Source organism: Hyaena hyaena, unplaced genomic scaffold (assembly GCF_003009895.1).
Source record: "Hyaena hyaena isolate Hyena2069 unplaced genomic scaffold, ASM300989v1 scaffold_1455, whole genome shotgun sequence".
Taxonomy (NCBI): domain Eukaryota; kingdom Metazoa; phylum Chordata; class Mammalia; order Carnivora; family Hyaenidae; genus Hyaena; species Hyaena hyaena.
The window spans coordinates 1-27,693 of record NW_024082087.1 but is presented as its reverse complement, the minus strand read 5'-3'; the positions used below and the strand labels follow the sequence as shown (position 1 = coordinate 27,693).

At 42.5% G+C, this 27,693-nt stretch overlaps 1 protein-coding gene across 4 annotated transcripts; it reads left to right on the top strand.

The window, feature by feature from the left end:
* The first annotated feature begins 424 nt into the window (after positions 1-424).
* On the top strand, positions 425-27,067 carry LOC120225624 (acyl-coenzyme A synthetase ACSM1, mitochondrial-like). 4 transcript variants are annotated; one of them, XM_039223809.1, is made up of 11 exons: positions 428-483; positions 4,832-5,070; positions 7,713-7,923; positions 10,067-10,274; positions 12,278-12,418; positions 14,669-14,828; positions 18,536-18,615; positions 21,430-21,553; positions 23,727-23,807; positions 24,353-24,454; positions 26,928-27,067. In XM_039223809.1, the coding sequence occupies exons 2-11, from the start codon at positions 4,879-4,881 to the stop codon at positions 27,057-27,059; spliced, it is 1,431 nt and encodes a 476-aa protein (XP_039079740.1). In that variant the 5' UTR covers positions 428-483; positions 4,832-4,878; the 3' UTR covers positions 27,060-27,067. The 4 variants fall into 4 exon arrangements, 3 of the variants coding, with proteins under 3 accessions (XP_039079739.1, XP_039079740.1, XP_039079738.1); XR_005526843.1 differs by lacking the exon at positions 26,928-27,067 and having other exon boundaries at positions 425-483; positions 23,727-24,141; positions 24,353-24,382; XM_039223807.1 differs by lacking the exons at positions 23,727-23,807; positions 24,353-24,454.
* Positions 27,068-27,693: the final 626 nt, after the last annotated feature.

Sequence of the window (27,693 nt, the reverse complement as noted above, 5' to 3'; positions counted from 1 at the left end):
TAGATGGCAGATTGGAGAGTTAAACTCAGACCTTTCTGCTTCCAGAGCAAGGCTGTAACTCAGCCTACACTGCCACTTGGCTGTCACTTAAATGTGAACATTGGAGACACAGGGCTGGGAAAGAGAGCAGGTTAGCCACAGAGAGCTAGTGAGAGTTCTCCATTTGACTTTATGTATTTACTCCCACCACAGGTCATCATCCCACAAGAACTTGGTTGGTGTTGTATAGTTTGTTTATCCAACTGATTATCTCTCCATGGAGGGCTGTGATTGTGTTCTGCCCTTTTCTTTCTGAGCATCTCCTCCTACTTCTAAACTGTCCAAATCTTGCCAAGTTCTCCGCCCCAAGGGGTGGGAAGTTTTTTTGTGTATATAGTTCTGGGGACTTTTCTGATCAGAGAGAACTGAATATGCCAAGTTCCCATTTCTCTACCCATCCAAGACTAAGCCCAGCTCTTGCCTAGACAGTACCAGGTAAGACAGGTGAGTGACAGCTTCTTTGTGAAGTGTGTTTGTGTGTGTGTGTCTACCCAATTTCAAGTTCTGACTATGTCACTTAAGGGTTGGCAGACGTTGGGCAAGGCTCGTAACTCTTTTGACTCTTCATTTCCTTAAGTGCAAAAGGAGAATGGTGATATGGAGGAAAAGGATAAATGAGAATATATCTGTGATACACCAAGTGCAGTAGCCAGCATAGATGGTGATCTGTGTCATCTTAGGCAACTCTGAATGTGATGGGCTGTGGAAGAGGGTACAGAGGGAAGTAAGAATGACCCAGAAAGCGAACCCTTGAAAGAAAACTCCACTATGGAGAAGTTAGTTCATATTATATAAAGGGAATGTCTTTCATTAAAAAAAATATTTTTAATATCTAACGGGCAGTTGGCTTCAGAATTTGCTGAGAGTTAGCATGTCAATATTTATTTGGCCCTTATTGTATATTAGAAACACTGCTGGCATGGGGCGCCTGGGTGGCTTAGTCGGTTGAGCGTCCGACTTTCGCTTAGGTCATGATCTCGCGGTTTGTGGGTTCGAGCCCCGCGTCGGGCTCTGTGCTGACTGCCAGCTCAGAGCCTGGAGCCTGTTTCAGTCTGTGGCTCCCTCTCTCTCTGACCCTCCCCTGCTCACGCTGTCTCTCTCTCTCTCTCCTAGAAATAAATAAAAACATTTAAAAAAAAAGAAAAGAAAAAAGAAACACTGCTGGCAGCAGTTTAACTTATAGATTATCTCACTAATCCTTGTAGGAAGCCCCATAGTAGGTATTATTAGTGTGCTGTTGATTCCAGAGATACAAAAACAGTGACCAAGGGTACTAAGCTGGTAGGCAGTGCAACTAACGTTGGCTCTGTACCTCTAGGATCCCCTTTGCCACACTAAGTGTATTGCCTCATAAGCTAAATAGCTTTTTCAGTCCAAAGACTTGTGAAATCAGCTCTATAGCAAGAACTCTTGGGCAAATAATAGTGAGCTTAGCCACCTCTCAACACCACAACTCCATAGTGACTTCAAGATACACTTGAAAGCACTTCCAAAAGTGTTTCATTAATTTATTCCTGTTCCTTGTCTTTAGACCAATTCCAAAGATTAAGCAAGTGAGTTTCCCCCAGAGAAAGTGACAGCTAATAATAAGCTTCTGTTTCTGGAGCTCTCATCTGCACTGAGTCCTGCCTAACTGCTTTCGGTGGTATGTGATTTATTTATCACCACACCTGTGGGAAACAGGAGCTGCCAATATTTCCATATTTTAGAAAGAGGTTAGGAAAATTGCCCACTTACTTAGGTGGTGAGTGAATGGGCTGGAATGCGAAGTTATGATGTTTGAGTCCTAAGGACACACTCTCAGCTACCACAGTCCTCAGCTGGGCACTGTGTTTGGTCTTCCCATGTGGAGATTAAATTAGAATTCCAAACACGTTTCTAAGGTGATGCCAAAGTCATTTCTTTCTTATTTGATTACAAGAGATATATTTGTTTACTAGGAAATACCATAACAAAGTACCACAGACTGTGGGGGCTCCAACACAGAAATGTCTTTTCTCAGTTCTGGAGGTGAGAAGCGTGAGATGACGCTGTCAGCAGTGTTGGTTTCTTCTGAGGCCTCACTCCATGGCTTGTGGATACCTTTTATCACATGTGCATGTCATTTCCCCCCTATGTGGGTCAGTGTCCTAACCTCCTCCTCTTGTAAGGACACCAGTCATATTTGGTTTGGGTCCATCTAATGGCCTCATTTTAACTTAATCACCTCTGTAAAGATTCAGTCTCCAAACAGAGTTACATTCTGAGGTACTGGGGGGTTAGGACTTCAACATATTAATTTTTTTAAATAGTTTATTGTCAAGTTTGTTTCCATATAACACCCAGTCCTCATCCCCACAAGTGCCCTCCTCCATGCCCATCACTCCCCTGCCCCTCCCCCCACCATCTGCCTTCAGTTTCTTCTTGGCATTCAAGAATCTCTCATGGTTTGCCTCCCTCCACCCCACTATTTTTCCCCTTCTTCTCCCCCATGGTCCTTCGTCAAGTTCCTCCTAATCCTCCTATACGTGCAAACATATGATATTTGTCCTTCTCTGCCTGACTTATTTCGCTCAGCATAACACCCTCAAGGTCCATCCATGTTGCTACACATGGCCAGATTTCATTGTTTCTCATTGCCATGTAGTATTCCATGGTATAGATAAACCACATCTTCTTGATCCATTCATCTGTTGATGGACACTTAGGCTCTTTCCATGTTTTAGCTATTGTGGAGAGTGCTGCTATGAACATTGGGGTACATGTGCCCCTATGCATCAGCACTCCTGTATCCCTTGGGTAAATTCCCAGCAGTGCTATTACTGGGTCCTAGGGGAGTTTTATTGTTCATTTTTTGAGGAATCACCACACTGTTTTCCACAGGGGCTGCACCAGTTTGCATGCCCACAGTGTAGGACGGTGCCCATTTCTCCACATCATCACCAGCATCTAGGGTGCTCTGATTTGCTCATTTTAGCCACAGCATATGAATTTTGAGGGGATGCAATCCAGCCCCTAATAAAGGCTTAGCTATTTTCCTCATCATTTCTCTTCCTTGTGTTTCTGTCTTCAGCCACTTATTCAGGGGTTGTTTGCACTGACCTTGAGTATTTTAAGGAAGTTCTTGAGGTCATTTATACCTGTGCATGAAAACCTCAAATGAGTCTGGTATTCTTGTTCTTAATCAATTATTTGTGGAGGCAGGTATGTATTGGATGAAAGAACAGGGAAGGCAGGCTTCTAGACCCAGCTCTGCCACTATACTTGCCGTGCACTTTTGGGGAAATTCCTATCCCTTTGCAGATGTTAGACTAAATTCACAATTTTAAGCTCAAAATGCACAGGCTTGACAGGTACAGTCAGTGGAGAAGCAAGCAGGTGTGATCAAATAATGTGTGGCAGAAACTGATTCAAATGGGAGAACATTCCATTTAACTGAAGCATACAATTTTCAGCTTCAGTCAGGTGGTGCCAGTTTGAAATAAAGACCCCGTATTGCCAGACCTCCTACATTTTCAAGAGAAACCTTCAAGGCTTCTAAATGAAACCTCCCAAGATTTAAATGTTGAGCATTTAAAGTTTCCCTCCAGGGACACTTTGTCACTTAAGCATCTAGCTCTTGTTTTCAGCTCTGGACATGATCTCACAGCTTGTGAGTTTAAGCCCCACGTTGGGGTCGGGCTCTGTGCTGATAGTGAGGAGCCTGCTTGGAATTCTCTCTCTCTTTGCTCCTTCCCCACTCAAGCTCATTCATTATCTCCCCCGCAGTCTCTCATAAATACATACATACATACATACATATATACATTAATTTTTTAAAAATCTTTTAAAATTTCCCTACAAAACCAAGAGCCAACAGGAGTATGTCTAAGGGCCAGGTCTACACCAGCTGGTCTCTTAGAGCCTTTCTAGTCCAAAAGTGCTCTGATAAAACAAAAGATGGTACTGTTGATTGACAGAAGCTAAAAACAAATGGGGCATACTTTACTTAGTTCATGTGGCCCAAGGATCCGCGCATACAAGCAAACTCTAGGGAATAAATTTTTCAATTATCCTCTTTTCTGCAGACAGTCATTCAACCGCGTATTTAGCAGTGCCTCCCCTACTAGGGTTCTAGGGACACCATCAAAATTGGGGTTAGATTATTTGTCTAAAGTGCCTGAAAGTAAATTGAGCCTGGTTTTATTGATCTAGTCTGTGGACTTTCATCATGCAGGTATTATCTGACTGCTGAAATCAAGGGCGAGGAGACTATTGTTTATAGACATATAGTGCTGAGATCACAAAGCTTGTTTGTGAAATGGTTTCCTTCAGTCCGCATTCTCTTGGATAGATAGTTCTAGCTTAAGCCAATTTTCACAATCATCAATAATAACAAGTGAACTTTGTGCTCCCATGTAAGAGGTCTTTGTTGGGATCTGGAGTGGCAAACAGTTTCATTTCATGGGTCGACTCTGATGGGTTGGTGATAGCTGCCTGGAATGTTGTCCTGGGAATGATTCCTGCCCCGGCCTGGCCAGAGCTCAGTCCTCTAGCACAGGTGTTGTGATATTACCCTCATCGGTCCTGAGTATGGTGCTGTATATTTATCAATATCCTTATAGTCTCAAGTGACAGAAAACCAACCTCAGGCAGGAAAAATTATTGGCTCATGGAATCCAGGAGAGGATATTAACAAGAGGGGGGGAGAGATGCTGATGGGTCTTGTGTTGTTCCTATTCTAGTGAGCTGAAACAAAGCTATTACTCTATTCATTTTATGGAGGAAATTACTATTCCATGACCAATCTAGTGGCCATCTCTTCCCAAGGCAGGTGGTGACCTGAGAATTCTGTGCCTGCTTCTTGACGCCTGCGCCACCATGGAGAGGCTGATGAGGTTCCAAGACCCCAGGGGCAACCGCCAATCCTACAATGACTTTCACCCTGCCCTGTGGTATCTTTGCTGCCAGTCTTCACCAGGAGCTGGAGCCCTGAGATGGAATGACCATGATAGACCTGAGGAATTTAACTTTGCAAGTGATGTCCTGGACTATTGGACTCAAATGGAGCAGGTAAGGAGGCACTCATGATGGATGTGAGAACAGGATTGGCCTTACTGACCTTATCATGATCTTAATAGACTGAGGGGCACAGAACTAGTAATGGCTTCTGCCTCAGCTTAGCAGTGTTGTGGGAAAACCTAATGTTTGGGGGTTCAGTTCTCAGCCTAGTCACTTTCTCAGTCCTCTGAGCCTCAGTGGTTTTATCTATGAAATGGTGATAGTCTCATTTCAGAGACAAGATAGCAGGTGAAAATATCTGTTACACAGTCATATAATTGTGACCAAATTTTCTAATGACAAGGTCTGCAAGTTGGCCTCAGTCGGAATTCTTACCTTCAACTCATTCAATTCTTACCTTGAGCTCATAGGTTCAATGAGACTATGAGCCTAACTAGAATATGTTTCATTACTCTTGGACTTAACTTCAGGCTACCCTCAGAGGGAAGGGACAGATCACCTGATTGTACACATGAGCATATGACACATGTAGGTAAATCATGTCATCTGTCATTCTGTGAGGATGGCCTGTACTGCTGGATTCCTCCCATTCAACTACATACTTGAGTGTAACTTCAGGGTATATCCAGAGAAAATTGCTCCTATGGTCTCTAGAGATTATGCATGTCTACAGAAAAACCCAAGTGCTCAGTTTAGCTTTCTCCTAGAGACAGACCAAGAGAGGTGCAACAGGGCCATTAGGAGTTGAGTAGACAGTCCATGGTGCCCCAGCTACTGGGTCCCAGCTGGTGACGTCCACAGTGAGAAAACTCACCCAACACTGTCTGTGGCCAGAAGTTACCTGCGATACAGCCAGAGAGTTCATATAATTTTTAAATTTCCCATGAACCTGCATTGATATGTTAGTATTAAACTAATGTGGGGGTTCCTCCCCATCTCCTTCTTTTTCCTTTCTCTGAATTCCCATAATAATACCAAGGGAGGGCATTTTTTAATATGTACTTTTTAAAATGCACTTTGCATTTACTACAATGATTAGATGAGCATTTTCATCATCCCCACTTTCTAGAAGAAGGAACTGAGGAGCCAAGCGTTTAAATAACACACAGAAACCAGCACATACCTAATAAGGGAAAGGACAGGATTTGGGTCCAGGCTATCTGATTCTGCAATACATTATTTTGCCTGGTCTCACAATTTGATGATACCAAACCTCTCTTCCTTCAGACTCTAAACTGACTTTCATCATGACCTGACCAGTAATGTAGTTAAGAACTTTTGAACCATGAGATGAGCTGGAGAGGGAAGAGGTAGAGAGCAAGAAGTGATACCATCACATTCCCCCTGTTTCTAGTCCTAATAGGTAGTTAATGCATCAACTCATGGAGATAATCTCCAGATAAGTATTACCCCAGGGGTGCCTCATCTTTGTTGTGTTTTATATCACCATAGTTGATCCTTGTCCATTTCTTCATGTATCCAAATTCTCCCTGTCCCCAGCATCCTCATGCCAATAATATTTATTCTCCCAACGCTTCTCACTTGTCTGTTTCCACTTAGCCCCAACTTGCATGGGGCCTATCACCGAGCTGATGCTCAGTACACACTGATGGAATACAGTGTTGAAACCTGCCTTACAAGCCCCACAGGGTTTGACATTGTTCCTTTGAAAGACCCTCCATAGAGTCGACTGTAGTCCACTGTGTCTTCCTGGACCTCCCTATACAACTTAACATGCACCATCCAAGCACTGATCCATGGCCTAAGATGCAATGCCACACAAACCATAATAGAGTGATAGAATTTATTTTAATCCACATTTCAATATATTTTATTTATAAGATATAAGTTAGAAAGCCAGTATTTTTATGTGAAATCTTCAAAATGTGTCTGTGTTTGTGTGTGTATGTGTGTCTATGTTTGTGTGTGTTATATTATATATATTATTTCATTATTATATATTATAAGTATATATTACATTATTATTATATATTTATTATATATGTGTGTGAATTAGTTATAAAATAATCTTTTTAAAAATTTTTGTGTTTATTATTTTTAAGAGAGCACAAGCAGGGGAGGGCCAAAGAGGGATGGGGACAAGATCCCAAGCAGGATCTGTACTGAAAGCAGCAAGCCCAGTGCAGGGCTCAAACTCATGAACCATGAGATCATGGCCTGATACAAAGTCAGGTGCTCAACTGAGTGAGCCACCCATGTGCCCCAATAATGTTATTTAATAATTTCATTCAGTGCCTACCATGTGCCCAGGCATTATCATATACACTTTACCTGTTTAAATAACTCATTTAAACTTTACTAATTTCTAGGTAGTACTGTACCCATTTCATAGATGAGAAATATACCTGTTTCATAGATGATAAAACTGAGGCACAGAGGAGAACATACTGTCCATATGGAACTAAGACAGACACATGGAGGAATGAAATTTTAAGGCTTTAACAGGTGACATGGAGCTCTTCTTGGTTTTATGTGACTTGAGAGGAGGTGGCTCAGTAGACCAGAAGAAGTAGGCTGGATCATACCCTACCCACTTCTCTTGGTTCTAGAAATGCTTCTAAATTAGATCTCAGTTCTTGAGCTACATTTTCATGTAACTGTGGTAGACTGGCCAGATAAGTGCCCTTTTCCTTTAACCTAGGAAGTAACACATGGTATTTGATCTTGACCAGGAAGGAAAGAGAGGTCCAAACCCAGCCCTGTGGTGGGTGAATAACCAAGGGGATGAAGTGAAGTGGAGTTTCAGAGAGATGACAGACTTATCCTGCTGTGCAGCCAACGTCTTCACCCAGACCTGTGGCCTGCAACAAGGAGACCGCCTAGCCTTGATCCTGCCTCGAGTGCCTGAGTGGTGGCTGGCGGTCATAGGCTGCATCCGAGCAGGTAGGTAACTCAAAGAGACCCTAACAGGTTTTAGGTCTCACCTAGAGCTGATGGGTCCTGAAATAATAATCTTCCCTGACCTTTTTTTCTTATCCTTCATATTCTTTCTCTTTCACAGACTCCTTCAAATATTCTTCTACTCCTTCTCACTCTGTCCCTCATACTTATACACCCTTAAACACAATGTCATAACTCTCTAATTCACACAGACACACGCACACATACACACATACACACACTTTCTCTTGCAGTCTCATTTTTTGCTTTTAAAAATCAATCTATTTGCTAACATTTTGCCCCCCTCCCGCACTGACTCATTTAAGTATCAGTTGCAGACATTGTGACATCCATAAACACCAGATAAACACCTAAGACCTGGAGCATGTATCTGCTTTGATCCATGACATTCTCCTCACATAACCAGAACAGAGTTATCACACAAGACGCGTAACTTTGATATAATATACATCCATAGCCATAGCCAAAATTCTGTAATTGTCCCAATAGTGTCTTTTGTAGCAATTTTTTTTTGTTGAAATCCAAAATCCGATAGAGGATCATGCATTGCATTGTGTTGTCAGGTCTCCTCAGTCTCCATTAATCTAGGCTTTTCTGCATGACAACATCTTGGAAATGTCTAAACCAGTTGTTTTGCAGAAGCTCCCACAAAATTTGTATTTCCGACTCATTCTTCAGGATTATATTCAGATAAGCATTTTTAGTAGGAGCTCTAGAAGGACAACGTGCCTATCTCAGTGCTCTACATCAGGAGATACCTGAAGTCAGTTTGTCCTATCATTGGTGATATTATTGATAAACACTTTGCCTTACAAGGCACCGTTTCCCTTTGGAATTAGTAAGTAACCTGGGCTCTAATACTTATGAGACTGTGTGAATATCCTGTCCCCCAACTGTCTTTCTCCCTATGACTTGAGAATCCATTGATGATTCTTGATTGATTTGGATATTATTATGGTGGTTTTATATGAGAATTTTCTAATTATGTTATTCCCTCTACCCTTATTAGCATTCTTCTGTGGAGATTTCCAATTCCCTTTTAATTGCCTATCTATTCATCTCTATAATTTAGAATTGGTGTGGGACTCTTGAATTCTTTTTTGAAATGCTTTATAATGCATATATTTCCACACAAACAAAATACTCCATTAATCCATCAGGTCATGTGGAATCAGGAATTAGTAGCAACAACAGAGAGAGTATAGAGAAGCCGTATCATCTGTAGAGCTAAGAGATGGTACAATGGAAATCCAAGATATGAACTGAGCCCTCTGGGATAGGTAGCATAAAAGAAGAATAGGAGCAAAGGAAGGGAATTCCAACAATGGGCATAGCACATGCAAAGACTTAGAGTCAAGAGAAGCCTGTGTGGAGAATAGCCATATTGAAATAGGGAATAGATTTGTAAGAGAAAAAGGTGGAAGGTGGGCAGTGCCTTCAGTGTTGGGTGGAGAGTATGATGCTTTCCTGGAGAGAGGGCCCAGGTGCTGGTGAAGAGCAGAAAAGTGGAGGGGGGAAAGTCAGTGTTCTGTGGAACCTGAACAGGTAATAATATGGAAGAGGGTAGTAGCAAGGTTCAGGACGAGGCATCTGGTGGAAAGATTAGAACCCAACAGGGGCACACAAATAATTGAACTAACTGTTGGGGATGGACGATGGAAGGGAATATAGAAAAGTTAAGAGGATAATGTACTTAAATTTGGATTGAGGAGTGAAGAAAAGAGAGGAGATTCAAGATGACACAAGGGACTGGAAGAGGAGGAAGTGAGAGGAGAAAAATGGAGGTAAGGATGCAGCTAATCCTGATGTCAAAGACACTATCCTACTTATGTCGATATTCCCAGATACCGTGTAAAGTAGGACTTGACTGTCTACTGGCTTGATCCATCTAGCAGAGAAGAGGTTAGGACAGGCTTTTCAAATTTCAGTGTGCATGGAAACCCTTGGAGAGCTTCTTAAAGTACAAATTCTGATTCAGTAGGATTGGGATGGGGCATGAGATTTTGTGTCCTGGGTGGTGCTGATGGTACTGGTCCACAGACCATACATGGCACAGGAAGAAGCTAGCAGCTTTCGATGCAGGTAAGCCAGACTTGAAACCCAAAGGTTCCTTTTTTATCCGCAGGTATAATCTTCATGCCAGGAACCACCCAGATGAAGGCCAAGGACATTCTCTACCGATTACAAATGTCTAAAGCCCAAGGCATCATGACCATAGATACACTTGCCCCAGAGGTGGATGCTCTAGTTTCGGAATGCCCTGCTCTCAAAACAAAGCTCCTGGTGTCTGACCATAGCCATCAAGGATGGCTAGACTTCCGATCACTGATTAAGTGAGTTTCTGTTCTGATGAATGTGTTTTCTAAGGAAGGGCAGGTGAAGACCATTCACTCCCAAGTGTTGGTAGACAGACATTCCGTCGGAGTAAAATATCGTGGACTGATGCCAGAAGCCTTCCTTTCCCAGCTATGCCACTGATTTGTTGTGTGATCCTGAGCTGGTTCCTTCCCCTTCCTTGGATACAGTTGCTTTCTTTGTAAAATAAAAGTATTGAACTTCTGTGCTCTGTCACTAAAGTATAAGCACTTTAGTACAATGGAGAGGAGTTAGAGGGTTATTGTGTTGAATCTTCCTTGTAGGTAGGGAATCTGAAATATTATTTTTACATAACAAACAAATATATGGAGAGGTTGAGTGAAAGATTAAGATGAGTTTTTTAAAAAAAATTTTATGTTTGTGTATTTTTGAGAGACAGAGAAAGACAGGGCATGAGCGGGGGAGAGGCACAGAGAGAGGGAGACACAGAATCTGAATCAGGCTCCAGGCTTTGAGCTGGCAGCACAGAGCCTGATGCGAGGCTTGAACTCATGGACCACAAGATCATGACCTGAGCTGAAGTCAGAGGCTAAACCAACTGAGCAACCCAGGCTCTCTTAAGATGAGTGTTTAAGGGAAAACTAGAGACTGCAAGAAAAATTGAGGCTGGGGCTGGTAGGCAGCTGGAGGAGTAAACACTTTCCATCTCTTAGGTGCTGTGTACCTTTAGCGACACCTTCAGGGAAAGTTAGGGAAATGTTGAAAGTAGGAAAGACCCCTTCCACCTCAATCACTCTGACTCTGTAAACCTTCAGGCATTTTTTTATCACCTGCAAAGCATGCAGTGTTTGTTTTCTTAAAGTAACCTCTAGTATTTAAAGTTCTTTACTTCAGCCTCAAAAGGCAAATATTACACTGAAGTCACATCTTTGCTGGATTTTAAAGTCAGAGAACTAAAAGAAAATGGCTTCAATTAAGAATATTCTTTGGGTGCCTGGGTGGCACAGCCAGTTGAGCATCTAACTCTTGATTTCAGCCCAGATTATCATCCCAGGGTTGTGGGACCACTCCCCGCATCGGACTCTCTGCTGAGCGTGGATCCTGCTTAAGATTCTCGGGCTTTCTGACTCTGTCTGTCTGTCTCTCTCTCTGTCTCTCTTTAAAATAGTATTTAAAAAAAGAATATTCTTTAGACTCACTTACATCACCAAAATCAACATGGTACCATTTCTCAGCAAGAGTTGGTGTTACCTACAGCCTGGGGATCATTTGCAGTTTCTCTGATTGAACACCATAGGGAGTTGGCATTTTGTAAGCAGACCCAAGGGACAAACTGTCTGTCAGTCTGGAAGCCCCCAAGAATCAAGGTACATTGGGGGGACTCCAGGCTATACCTACCATCTCAAGTTTACTCCAGGGCAGGTGTGCATTTATGTTTATTTTACTCTCCCTCATTTTCTCTTCTCCACTCCTCATGGCCAAGGTTATAGGGTGAAATCCTATAAAGCTCGTAATTGAAAAAAACAAAAAACAAGTTTAGAAGTGTGTTTAAAAGCACAGTCTGAGGATCGGACTGAATTTGAGTCCTGGTTCTGCCACTTGCTGGCTATATGTCTTCAGGTAACTAATGTATACTTTCTGAACCTCAGTTTCTTACTGCAGAATGGGCACACTAGAACTCCTTCCTCTTTTAGGGTTGCTCTGAAGTTTGAATGAGTTCTACTTGAAAATCACGTAGAGCACTGCCTGATAGTAAGTGCTATCACTTACTATCACTTTCAATGTTTATTACATTAAAAAGTAGTCCACTATATTTTCTCCCTTATTTAAATCAAGAAATGTCAGTCTGTTTATCCAAGTACTCACAAATTCCATTTGATTCCTCATACAAAGAGAACTAGTTTTTCCTCCAGTGTTGTAAACTTCCATTTTTCTGACTCCAAACCCCTCACATTGGATCCCTTGGGATCCAAAAGAAGGAAATGTGACATGTCTCCTTTTGTATTGAATCCCTTTGCAGATCAGCATCCCCAGATCACACCTGTATTAAGTCAAAGACGCTGGACCCAATGGCCATCTTCTTCACCAGTGGGACAACAGGCCTTCCCAAGATGGCAAAACACAGTCATGGGCTTGCCTTGCGATCTTCTTTGCCTTCATGGTAGGAAAGAAGGCATTGACTTAGCTGCTGGGCCACAGACCAGGGGTGGTGTGTGTATATGTGTGTACATGTGTGTGTACATGGATGTGAACGCATGTGTGGGATGGTAAAAGAGCTCTAAGTAGAATTGACTCCAACCTGTTTCTTCTGTCTGGGCTCTTTAATTTAGACTCCTGAGAATCTTGAGAGGTAGACACTGGGAATCCTAATGGTTTGCTGACAGAGGCCTCTGGACACAAAGGAGGCCCATTTAGGTCCTGCCTGAGCACCTTTACAAGAGGTGTATAGGAATTGTGGGTGGGGACAGCAGGCATTCAGCAAACCACAAAAATGACAAGCCATTGTGTCCTTGTCAATTGACTCAGGGTTTGGTGGCAAAAGACAGAATGTTTTAACAATGTCACCTGAAGTGACCGGTCCTTTCCATTTCCCAATTATGAACAAATGAAACGTGGAGTTACTTAGTCATGAGCTCTTGGGAAAAAGGGTAATGGAACCAGGCAACAACATGCCACTGCTCCTAATCTAGAAAATCAATCATAGAGGCTGAAGCTGTAGCCTTGGGTTAATCATTTAATCCATTTTCAACCGAGCCTCTTCTCCTCTCTGTCCCTACCCCAGGTAATAATATTCAGACCTAAAAGTTCTATATACTTTCTAACTTATTATCAGACCAGAGGGCAGACCAGGCTTTTAATTGACAGTGGCTCTCTGTACACATGTAGCGTTACGCAGTGGTAGCAGTTGAATAGGAAAACCCTGGAGGAATGGGGGTGGAAGGAAGGCAAGGGCTTTCTGTGCAGTCTGATTAGTTACAGCAGAGGGACAAAGTTATTAAAATTGGTATTATAGGGGCGCCTGGGTGGCTTAGTCGGCTAAGCCTCCGACTTTCGCTTGGGTCATGATCTCGCGGTTCGTGGGTTCGAGCCCCGCGTCGGGCTCTGTGCTGACTGCCAGCTCAGAGCCTGGAGCCTGTTTCAGTCTGTGACTCCCTCTCTCTCTGACCCTCCCCTGCTCACGCTGTCTCTCTCTCTCTCCTAGAAATAAATAAAACATTAAAAAATTTAAAAAAAAAATAAAATAAAATAAAATTGGTATTATAAACTACAAAGACTCTGGGATATCTCGTGCTCAGCCTAAGTGATAAGGGACATATGGAAGGAGTTGGGAACCAGTGAGCAGGGCCCAGGATCTAGTGGCCTTAGTATAGAATTTAGAGTCTTTTAGGCAAATGATGGGGAGGTATTGGAGCAATGGGATGTATTTCAGCTAGGGAAAGACCTGATCAGATTTGTGTTTCAAAAGATCACTGTGGCTGCAAGATGAAGGGAGGCAGGACGGATTAGGATCGGCTGGGTTTGAGGTTCCTGAGGGACACTGCAGAAGAGATGTTCAGTGGGTACTTGGGTGTGAAGCTGAGAAGACAGGTCTTCCTAGCTAGTAATATTCTGTGGGTGAGCCACAATCCTAAGAGGGCTGTGATGAGGGAGGGTGGATTGTTTATCCAATCCCTTTCCTGCTCACAGTAAAGCTCCTCAGAGCCATAGTCTGCTAATGGGAGGATTGTGTTTTCTCAAGGAGTTACACACAGACATCCCTCAAAAGCAGTAAGATAGGATAGAGAAATGAGAAACCTTTCCCACCCTGCTTTTCATTATTGCCCTAGTGAATAATTGTTTCCAGTCCTTCGCCAAGATGGGATATTAGTTAGTGCATGCTCTCTCTTTCTCTCTCCCTCTCTTTGTATCTCTCTCCTTGTGCTCCTCTCTCTTTCCCTTTATCTTTCTCCATCACAAATGACAGAAAGCCCAATCTAACCCTCCTTAGGCCTAAGCATGAAAAAAGGAATTTTTTTGGATCGTGAGACAGGGCACTTCAGGGTTTGGCTTCTGACATAGCTAGTCTTTGGGTCAGATTTTCAAATCTCCATCTGCTGTGTTTTGATGCACTTCTCAGAAAGGCGTATCCCTTGTTAACCCAAATGGCTGCCAGCATAACCTAGGACTGTGTAAGTAACAGAGTCAATTCCCAGGCTTAAGGATCATTATAATGAAACCAGTTGAAATCACACATGACCAGAAAATAGAATTTGGCATGTTTTAGGGACCTGGGGCAAGAGTGTGTCTGGATCCCCCTCAAACCACATGCACTGAGAATGAGAGTTGGGTCTACCCTGAAAATCAGAGTCCCTAGGCCTCGATCACATCCTCTCATGTTCACCTAGCTGAGGCCACTGTGTTTTGGAGTTAGCAGGCAATTACTGCAACTGAAGACATCTGATGTCCTCTGGTGCCTTTCGGACCCAGGCTGGATTCTGGCTATCTGGGCGTGCATGTTTGAACCATGGACAGCAGGATCTACAGCCTTCGTTCATCATCTGCCCAAGTTTGACCCAAAGGTCATTCAACAGGTAAGAAGATAAACCTTCCAGTACTAACAAACTCCTAGAAGACACTCAACGTTTCAAACTCAAAAGCTGGGCCTGCTGAGAAATATTTTATTTAGCAGAAAGTCTCATTAGCATAATATAAACCTGGTTCTGGGTTTCTCAAAGTTTGGAGCACTGAATTAGTTACTGTATGAGAATCACGTTACATGAAACCTTGAAGAAAATGCATATTCCAAGCCCTCCTCCAGCCCTGTGAAACAGACCTCATGGGCTTGAGACCCTGAATAAACATTATCAGAAATTAACCCAATGAGAGCAAGCTCAGGTCTCTAGGATCCTGGATCCTGGATCTGCTAGAGACAGGTGGCTGGTGTGTGTGTGTTGTTGTTGTTGTTTTTGTTGTTATGGTTGCTGTTCAGTTTAATGAAGTTTCAAAACAGAGCTCTTAGAAAATGCAAATCTAGCTTCTTATCCCATGTGTGACATTTATTTGTTGTTTACCTCCTACTCTGAGCTTCAGGTTCCTCATCTGTAAAAATGGGAGTTTTACAAACTCATATGTCACAAAATCATTGAAATATACATGAGATGGTACAGGAGAAGTGGGTGAAGTGCTTAACCCTGAGTTGGCACATGAGAGGTACCCAGGAAGCAGTGGTGGAGGCTGGTATTGTTAGGTGTATTTCATGGTTATAACTCAAGGCACCCATGTGAACCCTCTCATTGTACTTCCATTCACCTGAAAATGCTCTCCACGCTCATCTTTGCTTTCCATCTCAGAGGTAGACCTGCCTCCCCCCCTCTCCAAGTCCAGCCCCTCCCTCACTGTCCCTGCAGATCCTGTTCTTTTCTGTGTCCTTCTCTTAGGAACCCTTCTCATTCATCTTCCATCCATGAAACCTTTTCTCCTGTATTTTCAACCTCTCACGTTCCCCCTGCCCACTAATCTTTTGTCTATTAAATCTTTTCTCCCATGTTTCAACCTCTTCCTCGTCATTAGCTGTATTCACCCTTAGTCCATAAACATATTCATAGTTCCTCATCCTAAATATTACCTTCAGTTTACCCTGGTAGACAGTGGACCAACGCAGTCTTTCCTCCTTTAATATCAAATTTCTCTATAGAACATTCTCTACTTGCTGAAGACACATCCTCATCACCCTTCTTACCCCTGAACACTGCAGTCCTCCAACAGCCTATCCTCACCGTTCCTCTTCCTTGTAAACAGTCTCTTCTACTTCCATTTCACCAGCATGGGCATCCAGTCAAAGGGCTCTCAAAACTGTACTTTGGGTCTAGTCACCCTCCATGCAAATTCCCCCTTGGTTATCTACCCCAAGTCCATCTGATGATCCCTCCAGCACATCAGACTACATTTCCCACTTCTCATTCCCCACCTGTCAATATCTCCCTCTCCATCATTGTTCACTGCTCACATCCTGCCAGTCCCTGAGGCTTAACGCTGCACAAAGAACACAGAATCTACCTTTCCTCTCCCCCCTCCACTAAGTACATGGGTGTCTCCAAAGTCTCAGTGTATTTTAAGCTTGAATTATTTCAAATTATTAATTCTACATATTTACATACATATGTACATAGACACACACAAACACTAGCATTTAAAAGTTTAATTATTTTAATTATTTTTCACTTGTGGGGCCGTTGGTGGCTCAGTTAGTTAAGTGTTGGTCTCCCGTCTTGATCTCAGGGTTGTGAGTTCAAGCCCTACATTGGGCTCCATGCTGGGAGTGAACCTACTTTAAAAAAATGAGCTGAAGACATGAGCAGACATTTATCTAATGAAGACATCCTCATGGCCAATAGGCATGTGAAAAGATGCTCCACATCACTCCCCATCAGTGAAATATAAATCAAAACCACAATGAGATGTAACCCCACACCTTTCAGCATGGCTAAAATCCAAAAAACAACAAATAACAAGTGTTGGCGAGGAGTGGAATAAAAGGAACCATCATATACTGTTTGGTAGGAGTGCAAGCTGGTACAGCCACTGTGAAAAACAGCATGAGATTCCTCAAAAAATTAAAAATAAAATTACCACATGACTCATTAATTGTACTACTGAGTTACTTCTCAAATAATACAAAAACACTATTTCAGAAGGGTATATGCACCCCTGTGTTTATTTTAATATTATTTACAATTGCCAAATTATGGAGCAGATCAAGTGTTCATTCATAGATGAATGATTAAAGAAGATGTGGTATATGCATATGTGTGTATAATGTGTGTCTGTGTGTGTATAATATTTCTCAGCCATAAAAACTAATGAACTCTTGCCATTTTCGACAACTTGGATGGATCTACAGGGTATAATGCTAAATCAGTCAGAGAAGGACTAATACCATATGTCTTTACTCATACGGAAATTAAGAAACAGTAGAAACAAAGAAAGAGACAAACCCAAGAACAGACTCTTAACTATAGAAAACAAACTGATGGTTACCACAGGGGAGGTGGGGGTAATGGGTGGAATAGGTGAAGGGGATTAAGAATACACTTATAATGATGAGCAAGAGTCGTACATAGAATTGTTGAAACACTATATTTTAAATCTGAAACTAATATAACATTCTATGTTAATTATACTGGAAATAAAAAGAGAGAAGGGAAGGAAAGAAGGAGAGAAGGATGGAATAGGAAGTTGATTGGACTCATAAAGAGAGGGGCTGGGTTACCTAGGTGCCTCAGTCAGCCGAGTGACCAACTCTTGACTTTGGCTCACGTCATGATTGCAGCGTTCTGGGGTCAAGCCCTCTTTGAGGCTCCACATTGAGCATAGAAGCTGCTTGAGATTCTCTCTCCCTGTCTCTCTCTCAAAAAAATAAAAAGAGCGACAGAGAGAGTAGGCAGATTTCCCCCATGTGCCCATTACTCTTCCCTATGGTTATGTATGGAAGCTATAGATAATTCCCATTTTACAAATGAGGGAACAGAGTCGCAGAGGAATCAAATAACAGGATTGAAGTCAGGCAGGCAGACCCCAAACCCACATTCTGTCTCTTGAGTCTTCGTTGCTCTCCCAGGGTATCTCCAGCCTGATCCTAAGCTGAAAGACTCCCACCTCTAGCAAAACAAGGGTGACTACCAGACAGTTTAGACTCTATCTGATCTCTAATGAACCTCAGTCTTTCTGAACTTCTCCTGTCTGTATCTAACTTCAGTCTTCCTAAAGTTATTTCTTGTTCCTCTCCTGTCTAAATAAACCATATTTCGACTATCCTTCAATATTTCTTCAACTCCGGAGACTTTGCTCCTGTTACTTCTTCTATCTGCAAGAACCTCCTCCATTCCTCTGCCTGTGGAGACCATATCCATTTCTTAAATACCTCAGCTAGATAAATGCCACCTGTTCCATGAGGTTCCTGGATCACCCAATCAGAAGGAGTATTTCCCTCTGATAAGTTCTCCTTCCAGTCTCTCCTATGAGACTCTATGAGAGAAATCTCCCAGTTTCTGCCTTACCAGTTGAGTCCTGTTTTATCTCCTGTATTAGTAGACACTCCCAGTTGCGATGTTGTCTAACTCTTGTATTTCCCCCAACAGTGCCTGATCCGTGCCACATAGAAAATCCATGCTCGATATAGGCATATTGAAAGAACTAACAAATGAATAGGGCTCTCCTACAGAGGAGATCAGAATTAAAGTGGTAATAACTGATATGTTAAATCTTTACTATTAGAATTCCTTCTTTCCTCACTTTCTAGACATTGTGCAAATACCCCATCACCCAGTGCGTTGCTGCTCCAGCTGTGTATCGGATGACTCTACAGCAGATTTCTACCAGGTATGGTAGAAGTGGTGGGAGCTGGTCATAACAATCTTTGGTTAGGAATTTAAGGAATCCAGTGTACTGCAGTCTGACTTTTTAACTGTGGTTCTTTGAGGGGTTGTGTGAGTGTGTGACTGGTAAGTTAAGTGTTGGTGTTGATAATTATCACTAGTCAGTCTAATTAATTAATTAAAGTGGGACTCAGAGATCCAAATGAAATGCTCAGTGGGCCGTGCATTATTGTAGGTTTATTATTTTGTGAACATTTTTCTTATGAAAGAACAAACATACGGAAAAAGATATAACACATAAATGTATAGATTAATGAAATGTTGAAAATAAAATACCTATGTCACCACTCACATGAGTTACAAAAATAGAACATTGCCCACACCCCAGAGATACCTGCATGGCTCTCTATCTTCCCAAAAGAAACTCATATCTTGACTTTTTTGGGGTTAATTTCCTTATTTTCTGTTGTAGAAAACCTCCTAAGTAAATAACTCTAAATGTAATTTTTTTTTAATGTTTTATTTATTTCTAGGAGAGAGAGAGAGAGAGGAGACAGCGTGAGCAGGGAAGGGTCAGAGAGAGAGGGAGTCACAGACTGAAACAGGCTCCAGGCTCTGAGCTGGCAGTCAGCACAGAGCCCGACGCGGGGCTCAAACCCAGAACCGCAAGATCATGACCCAAGCGAAAGTCGGACGCCTAACCGACTAAGCCACCCAGGCGCCCCTAGAGTTCTTATTAGCATAATTTCTGGTAATGTTATATGAAGGTAATTTAATTCTCATTCATTATAAAAGTATCCTATCTTCTGTGAATACCAAACAATTATTGCCTTTATAATTTTTTGATTATAAAAAGGTAAAGTACTATTAATTATTNACAGACTGAAACAGGCTCCAGGCTCTGAGCTGGCAGTCAGCACAGAGCCCGACGCGGGGCTCGAACCCACGAACCGCGAGATCATGACCTAAGCGAAAGTCGGACGCTTAACCGACTAAGCCACCCAGGCGCCCCTAAGTAAATAACTCTAAACAAATTATTACATTTTACTTGGCTTTGAACTTTATACATGTAAATATACATTATTCTGTAATATCTGGCTGCTTTTTTCAACATTATGTTTTTAAGAAGTCTCTTTGTTGCTATATATTGCTGTAGTTCATTTCCTTTGCTGTGTAATACTTCATTGTATTAAAAATTTGCATTTTTTTTATCAATTCTACCATTAATGGACACTTGGGTAGTTTTTATTTTGGGGTTATTGATGATTAATGCTACATTGAATGCTTATACACGTACCCTGCTGCATATAAGTACGAATTTCTGTAACATTTTTCTGAAGAGGAATTTCTAGGTCACTCTGACACTACATTCTACCACCCGATTTTTTAAAAATATTGAGCTGTGCTCCCACTAACAGGGTAGGGGAATTCCCATTGTTCCATAACATTGGCAATATTTGTTATTGTCAGTTTTTAATTTTTGTCAATCTGATGTATAGTGTTCTCTACTATAGTTTTCTTTTTGCGTTTTCCCATGTTTGTGAGCTCATTTTAGCTAAACTGGAATCTGCTCTTTGAAATGTATGAACATTTACGAATCTTTTAAAGACTCTGAAATTAAGATGGCTGCTCCAAAAATCAGAGGAACCAAGTTTTAAATATAGAATTAAAATATTAAAGTGTTTAATGACTACCCTTATGAAGCTAATTCTGAAACATAACTTGAGTTTTTCATGAAGTCTCATGCTGGTTGGACTCCATTTGTGTTTCAAAGTTCATAAGAAGCAACTTTTTGAAATATTTCTCAGATAAGTATCTTTGTCCAAATCCAATAACTCCCCCAAGTCATAACTAATGACTGCATCAGACTCTGCCCATGTGATCTGTTTGGAATAAAGTTGCAGAAGAATGAAAAAGACACCTCAGTAAACCCACCCTCTTGTCCATCTATCTCCCCTGACTCTGTATGTACCAGGGCAGGGTGATGAGGATGGAAAGGAGGACTAGGTGACTGCTGCCTCTCTGATCCTCAAGAGCTGACCTGGCTCAGCCCCCGGCCAGCTGGTACTCAGATTTCAATTGCTTCTCCCCTTGCCTTTCAGGGAATCAATCATTATTTTGTGGCTGTTTTTTCTTATTTATGGAAAATTTTATGAGGAAAATGAAAAAGAGGATTTATGTCACACAATGTACCTACTAGAAATGTTCACAGCCAACTTTTCTGCTCTGTCTGAAATTCCTTCTCTCAGGGCTATTACCCACAACCCTTCTCTCTTTTCCTACACTCATTCTGGTCTCTCTTGATGTCCTGAGCAATCATTTCCACCCCTTAACGTGCAATTTCTGCTCAGAAATACAAAAGCCCTTTAGTTCACATGACCCCACTCTTCATAGAAGGCAGTGCAGTTCGATTATTATCCTAACATGCTTATGGGGGGGTCTTATCAACCATCCATTATACTTTATAACATATTCTTCTTAGCCACAGAAGATGTTAAGACAAGGTCTGATAAATACGTCTTTGATATCTCTTTATATCAACTTCCACATTTGATTCAAACCTTTAATCAAATCCATTAGCCTCACCACCACCACCCACCCCTTGCCAGAAGAGTTAACATGAACCAGCAGGAAATGAATGACTTTCCCTTGTCTTTGGCCTCCAGTAAATTGCTCTGAAGGCAAGTAAGAGCACGAGGTAGCAAAAGGATAAATGATCCAGATGACAAGGCTATGAGTGAGCTCTTAACACTCTGGGCTTGGGGTAGAGCATCCAAGACCTGAATGCAAGCTCTGTTGATACCTTGCCTTCCCTTAGTCTCAGGTTTCCTGCCCTGGAGCACTGCGCTACTGGTGGGGAGGCTCTGCTGCCAGAGAAGCAAGAGGAGTGGAAAAGACGCACGGGCCTTCTGCTCTACCAGGCCTACGGACAGTCAGAAACAGTAAGTAGACAGTCCTTTCTGGGCCTATCAGTGTGTGCTGAGCCATGGAGCCCAGCATGTGTGTGCAGAGGCCCCACCCCGTTCACAGCATTGCCTGAAGACAATGGGAGGCTTCAGAGTTTTACTAATTTGCCCCAAATCAATTTGTACAAAGACATTTCACAGCTAATCAGTTTGTCAAGAGGCCAATGTGCTGGAAACTATTGGATGAAGACTTTCAAAGGGGTCTAAGGACATGATGCCACTGTGTGTGTGATCATTAAGCTCTATGGAGATCATCAAGGGTGGTGGGATGGGAGGTTCTCTCCAGTAACAGGGAGGCCACTAACCTCAAGTTCTGCCCACTTCACCATCCCTTCCTAGGGAGGCAACCACAACACCAAGAGTCAGCCCCAGTATTTCATTTCTGGGTGTTTAGGTGGACAGCACACAGGTTTGATCATGGCACACTAGCTGGAGTGGAGGAGGGAGCAGAGACTTTCTGTATATACCAAACACACACACACACACACACACACACACAGAATATGATTCTCAAAGGCATCACTGAGCAGACATGTGGTAGGGCACTCAGTATCATGCATGTCATAAACTATAAAAACTTTATCAATGACAGCAGAGGCACATGTCTCTCTTCCTACACATTCTCAAGCCATTTCTATTGCTGGACAGGGCCACTTCCCCAACTTCCTTATTATCCCCAAGGCTGACAGAAGGATGACTGCCATCTCAGGAGCTGCAGCAAAATGGCTGTTTTAGCCTCAGTGCACATACTTCACTGACTTTTTTTTGGGAAAAAAATTCATGTGAAATAATCAGTTAATTGTTCTGCCTCCAGGCCTGAGAAATATTTAGATTCCACCCTTGTCCTGTAAGGTTCATAGTTTATATTTGGACAAAGAGGAGGGTGGTAGAATGGGAAGTACCTACACCTATGACATCAATTATTTGCAACAACAGACGGAACACCCCCTTATATCTGAGTGGTGCTTTATATCTCAAAGTACTTTTATACCTACTGACTCTGCTAAGGAACATTTTACATATGCCTGTACTGTGAGCAGCAGCATAGCAAAGGGGGAAAAGCTTCCCTTCCTAGGAACTCAGACAAGAGTTCAAATATCAGCCTTGCCAATCACAGGCTTCAAGACCATATGCATAGCATTGAACCTTCTAGAGTCTCTGCTTCTCCATCTCCAGAATGGGCGTATAACCCAATCTTGCTGGGTTGTATTAAGGGAAATGAAAGGATGTATATGAGGCTCTGGCTACAATGTCCAACTACTAGTATATGCTCACCTTGCAGTTACTCTTGTGTTTAAGCAGGTGTTGAACTAGAATGCTAGGGGGATGGAGTATAGAAATGAATGGGGCAATCTCTATTATCAGGATGCTTGTTATCCACTGAAAGAAACACACAAGCAAAGTAAGTATAATGCTCTGATGACTGTAATGGAAGGATGGGGGGAAATACTGCAGAAGGAGAATCTCCCAACAGACTTTTCTGGGGGCTGAATAATAGCTAGTAGTGGTTGTTTATTGAATTAACCTGATGTGCCTGGCGCTGGGTGAAGAGTTTTCCACACACCCAGGTACTGTGAGAGATAAGTGTTATAATTACCCACCTTTAGGAGGAGAAATCAAAGAAGATTAATTGGCACACAACTGGAGTGAAGATTCATATCCATGAAACAAATCCTAGCCTACTTAACTTTAGAAAAAAAGATATTTTAGAGTACCATAAAGGAGGAATGTTGGTCATCAGGAAAATAAATGGGATGGGGCAGTTCTTTTACCAAAGGACCAACACAAATAATCAGAATACCTTCAACACAGCGCTGAGTGATTGAGACAAGGTTCATGTCACTGTTCAACAGCCCCAATAAATGCTAATGGTTTCATGGCCTTACACTAGCAAACGGACACATATCTGACATACAGTGGGCACTCCACACCTCACATTACATGCCCACAGGTGCAGTGAACATCTGCTGACCAGAGTTGGGTCAATGCCTTGCACCTTACCTTGAATCTGGGCCTTCTAGCTTCCCCACAAGGGCTCTTTGCACAGCCTCAAATGACCTTGGTGAGCAATGATTCTGTGGATATTTCTTGATGCTTTGTATTCAGTCTGGACTCTTTGTTCAACACCATTTTCTTCTGTTGTAAACAGGGAATAAGTTGTGGCACTTTACGGGGAATGAAGATCAAGCCAGGTTCCATGGGGAAAAGCATCCTCCCCTTCGATATCCAGGTTTGGTCCTAAAGGCATTGGCTGGGAATAGTTAGGGTTCAGCTGGGATCAGAAGTTGTGACACCAGGTGACCAAACCAGCTGTTCCCACCCCACTCCCCCGCCCCAGTTGCCATCCATTCTCCTCTCCTCCTATTTTCCCTCTGATTTCCTCGGGAGACTTCTTTTGAGAACTGCAGTATCCTGGGCACAAATGCAGCTGAGCCTGGCAGCTGGAAGCTTCACACACAACAGCTGGGACCAGAGCACCTGGAGCACCTGGCTACTCTCTCCATCAGCTGGTGCTTCTAGTTTTTCCTCACCTGAGCCTTCCAGTTTGCTGACACATTTGCAATGTTTGTATATCCATGAAACAAATAGACCAATAATGTTGGCTTCACCATTCGCTGATTTCAAAGACTTTTGACAGTTGTAATTTAATTTCTGACAGGGCTCCTCCCCCCACTTATTCTCACCAGGTTCACATGAATAGTCAGCTATTTTTTGGGTGGGGCAGGTGTGTTGGGGTGGCCCTGCTGGGTGGGATTCACAGACCTCTTGCTCCAGATCATTGATGACAAGGGCAACATCCTGCCGCTCAACACTGAAGGCAACGTTGGCATCAGGATCAAGCCCACCAAGCCCATAGGCCTCTTTATGTGCTATGAAGTAAGTGGTGACCCTCACCTGGCCCCTTCCAGGCCCTGAAAATCCCTGCAGGGAGTGGTGTGGGTGCTGAGTGAGTGGGGACAATTCAACTCTGCACCCTGAGCCTTCTTCGTACCTTCTGTCATTCACTCCAATTCAGTGAGGCTGCTGCTTCTTCTTCTTTTTTTTTTTTTTTTTTACAAATAGTTTATTGTCAAATTAGTTTCCACATAACACTCAGTGCTCATCCCCATAAGTGTCCTCCTCTGTGCCCATCAGTCCTCAGTTTTTGTCAGCATTCAAGAGTCACTCATGGTTTGCCTCTCTCCCTTTCCCCCACCTTTTCCTCCCTTCTTCTCCCCCTTGTTCCTCCGTTAAGTTCCTCCTAATCCTCCTATACGTGCAAACATATGATATTTGTCCTTCTCTGCCTGACTTATTTTGCTCCGCATAACACCCTCAAGGTCCATCCATGTTGCTACACATGGCCAGATTTCATTCTTTCTCATTGCCATGTAGTATTCTCAGTGAGGCTTCTTCTTAAAATAACATTTTTTTAATGTTTATTTGAGAAGGAGAAGGAAGGAAGGGACAGAGAGCAGGGAGACAGGGATTCCAAAACAGGCTGTAGGCTGTGAGCTGTCCACACAGAGCCACAGAAAGGGGCTTGAACCCATATATCGTGAACTCATGACTTGAGCTTATGAATTGGTCAGAAGCTTAACCAATTGAGCTTATGAATAGGTCAGAAGCGTAACCAACTGAGCCACCCAAGTGCTCCAGTGAAGCCTCTTATAATTAATCTCTAGTGTTCCCACATCCCTTCCTGTCCTAAGCCGTCTGCCATTTCAGTGCTGATGGGGGAGAATAGAAGTCTGGTTCCAGAAGTACCATACTTGGGTTCCAATGATCTTTTACAGTTGACAGTGTAAGCTTTAACTGGATTCACATCCTAACAGTCCCACTTACCAACGTGGTGTGCACATCTGTGAATATTGCTGAGCCTCCAGGGGGCACCTTTGTCTATACTTCACAAAGAAAGAATCTGCATTTTGGAAGAGTTGTATATCTTCCCCATGTCAAATAAATGGCAGCTCTAGGATTCAGCTCCACATCTATTTGGTCCCCAAACCCTATATAAGAATTCCAGGGATTACATAAAACTGTGATAGCTCTAAGAATACCTGAAACTCTTACCCCGGCAAACCCTGGCCTGATTAGTTGTGACCACTAAGAAGAATAGCTCAGCTTCCACGATTGGCCAAGGGAGAGTGGCAGACCTTGAAATTGATCTCAGACCCATGTCCTTTCTCCACAGTAGCAACCATTCATGTCACTGTTGTCACTCTATGAATGTGGCGGGGGAAGTGGGGCACTGCTCCTTTTGTGATATTATTGACCAAAAGCAAATATGCAGACCCTAGTCTTTATTCATTGTAGCACAATTTTAACTGTGTATAAAAGAGGAAACTCGAAACAGAGAGTAACACATATATAGTTCAGTGGTTCTCAGCCCGTCTTGCACTTTAGAATCATTTCAGGAGATTTAAAAATATTAATTTTGGGGGGCGCCTGGGTGGCTTAGTCGGTTGGGCGTCCGACTTTCGCTTAGGTCATGATCTCGCGGTTCGTGGGTTCGAGCCCCGCGTCGGGCTCTGTGCTGACTGCCAGCTCAGAGCCTGGAGCCTGTTTCAGTCTGTGATTCCCTCTCTCTCTGACCCTCCCCTGCTCACGCTGTCTCTCTCTCTCCTAGAAATAAATAAAACATTAAAAAAAAAATTAAAAAAAAATACTTTAAAAAAATATTAATTTTGGGATCCAACCACAGAGATTCTGTTTAAATTAAATGTCCAGATCAATGACATTTTTTTTCTTAATTGGAAATAACATATTTTGTTTATGAAGGTGTCTAGAGTCAATGCCAACACCTATGTATGTACCTCTTTTCACATGCTCTTACGATATAGGTTGTCATCTAGCCACTGAGTTTTGTTTGCTCTTTTCCTTTTTTTTTCATTTATTGAGATAAAATATATATAACACAGAAGTTACCCATTCCTCCATTTTTAAGCACCCAATTCAGTGGCATTGAGTAAATTCACGATATTGTATAGCAGTGACCACCATGCATCTGAAGAAAATTTTTTTCAACCCAACCAGAAACTCTGTTTTCATTAGACATCTTGCTCTTCTTCATATTCCTAGAAGTTGGTAACCTGTAATGTACTTTTTATCTTCAAGAATTTGCCTATTTATGGATGCCTGGGTGGTTCAGTCCGTTGGGCATCTGACTTTGGCCAGGTCAGGATCTCACAGCTTGTGAGTTCAAGCCCCGAATCAGGCAGAGCCTCGAGCCTGCCTCGGACACTGTGTGTCTGTCTCTCTCTCTGCCCATCCCCCCCTCACGCTCTCTATCAAAAATAAACATTAAAAGAAAAATTTTTTTTAATTTAAACTAATTGTCTTCTACAAAGGGGTGCCGTTATCTTTTCAGGACAACCCAGAAAAGACTGCCGAAGTGGAGTGTGGGGACTTTTACAACACCGGGGATAGAGCAACTATGGATGAAGAGGGCTACATCTGGTTCCTTGGGAGGAATGACGACATCATCCATGCCTCTGGGTAGGTATCGCTGACCTGTGCCTGGAAGCATCACCCTCACATGCCTGAATGCATCCAGCTTATCCAGACGTTTGTCCATGCATTGGTGATTTGACCTTCAAGCTAATTCTGAACAAAGCTTTGTCAAGAGGTCCTCTTCTGGGGATATCTGTGTATCTTCCCCAAGCCCTGCATCCAGAAGAATCAATCTAAGTGAAGTTCAGCAAAGTCTTCATGGGGAACATAAGACATTACACAATTTAGAGACGCCAGGGTATCTCAGTCGGTTAAGCATCTGACTTCTGCTTGGGTCATGATCTCGCAGTCTTTGAGTTTGAGCCCTATGTCAGGTGCTGTGCTGACAGCTTGAAGCCTGTAGCCTGCTCCAGAATCTGTGTCTTCCTCTCTCTTCTCTCTCCCTATCTTGTTCTCTGTCTCTCTCTCAGAAATAAATAGAGCATTAAAAAAAGTCATTATACAATTTAAAGGATTTGGCAGGTAGACTTTACTTTGGCATCTACTGGTTGAAGAAGCTTATTCTTTTTTTTTTTTTAATGTTTATTTATTTATTTATTTATTTTTTACAAATAGTTTATTGTCAAATTAGTTTCTACATAACACTCAATGCTCATCCCCAAAGTGCCCTCCTCCATGCCCAT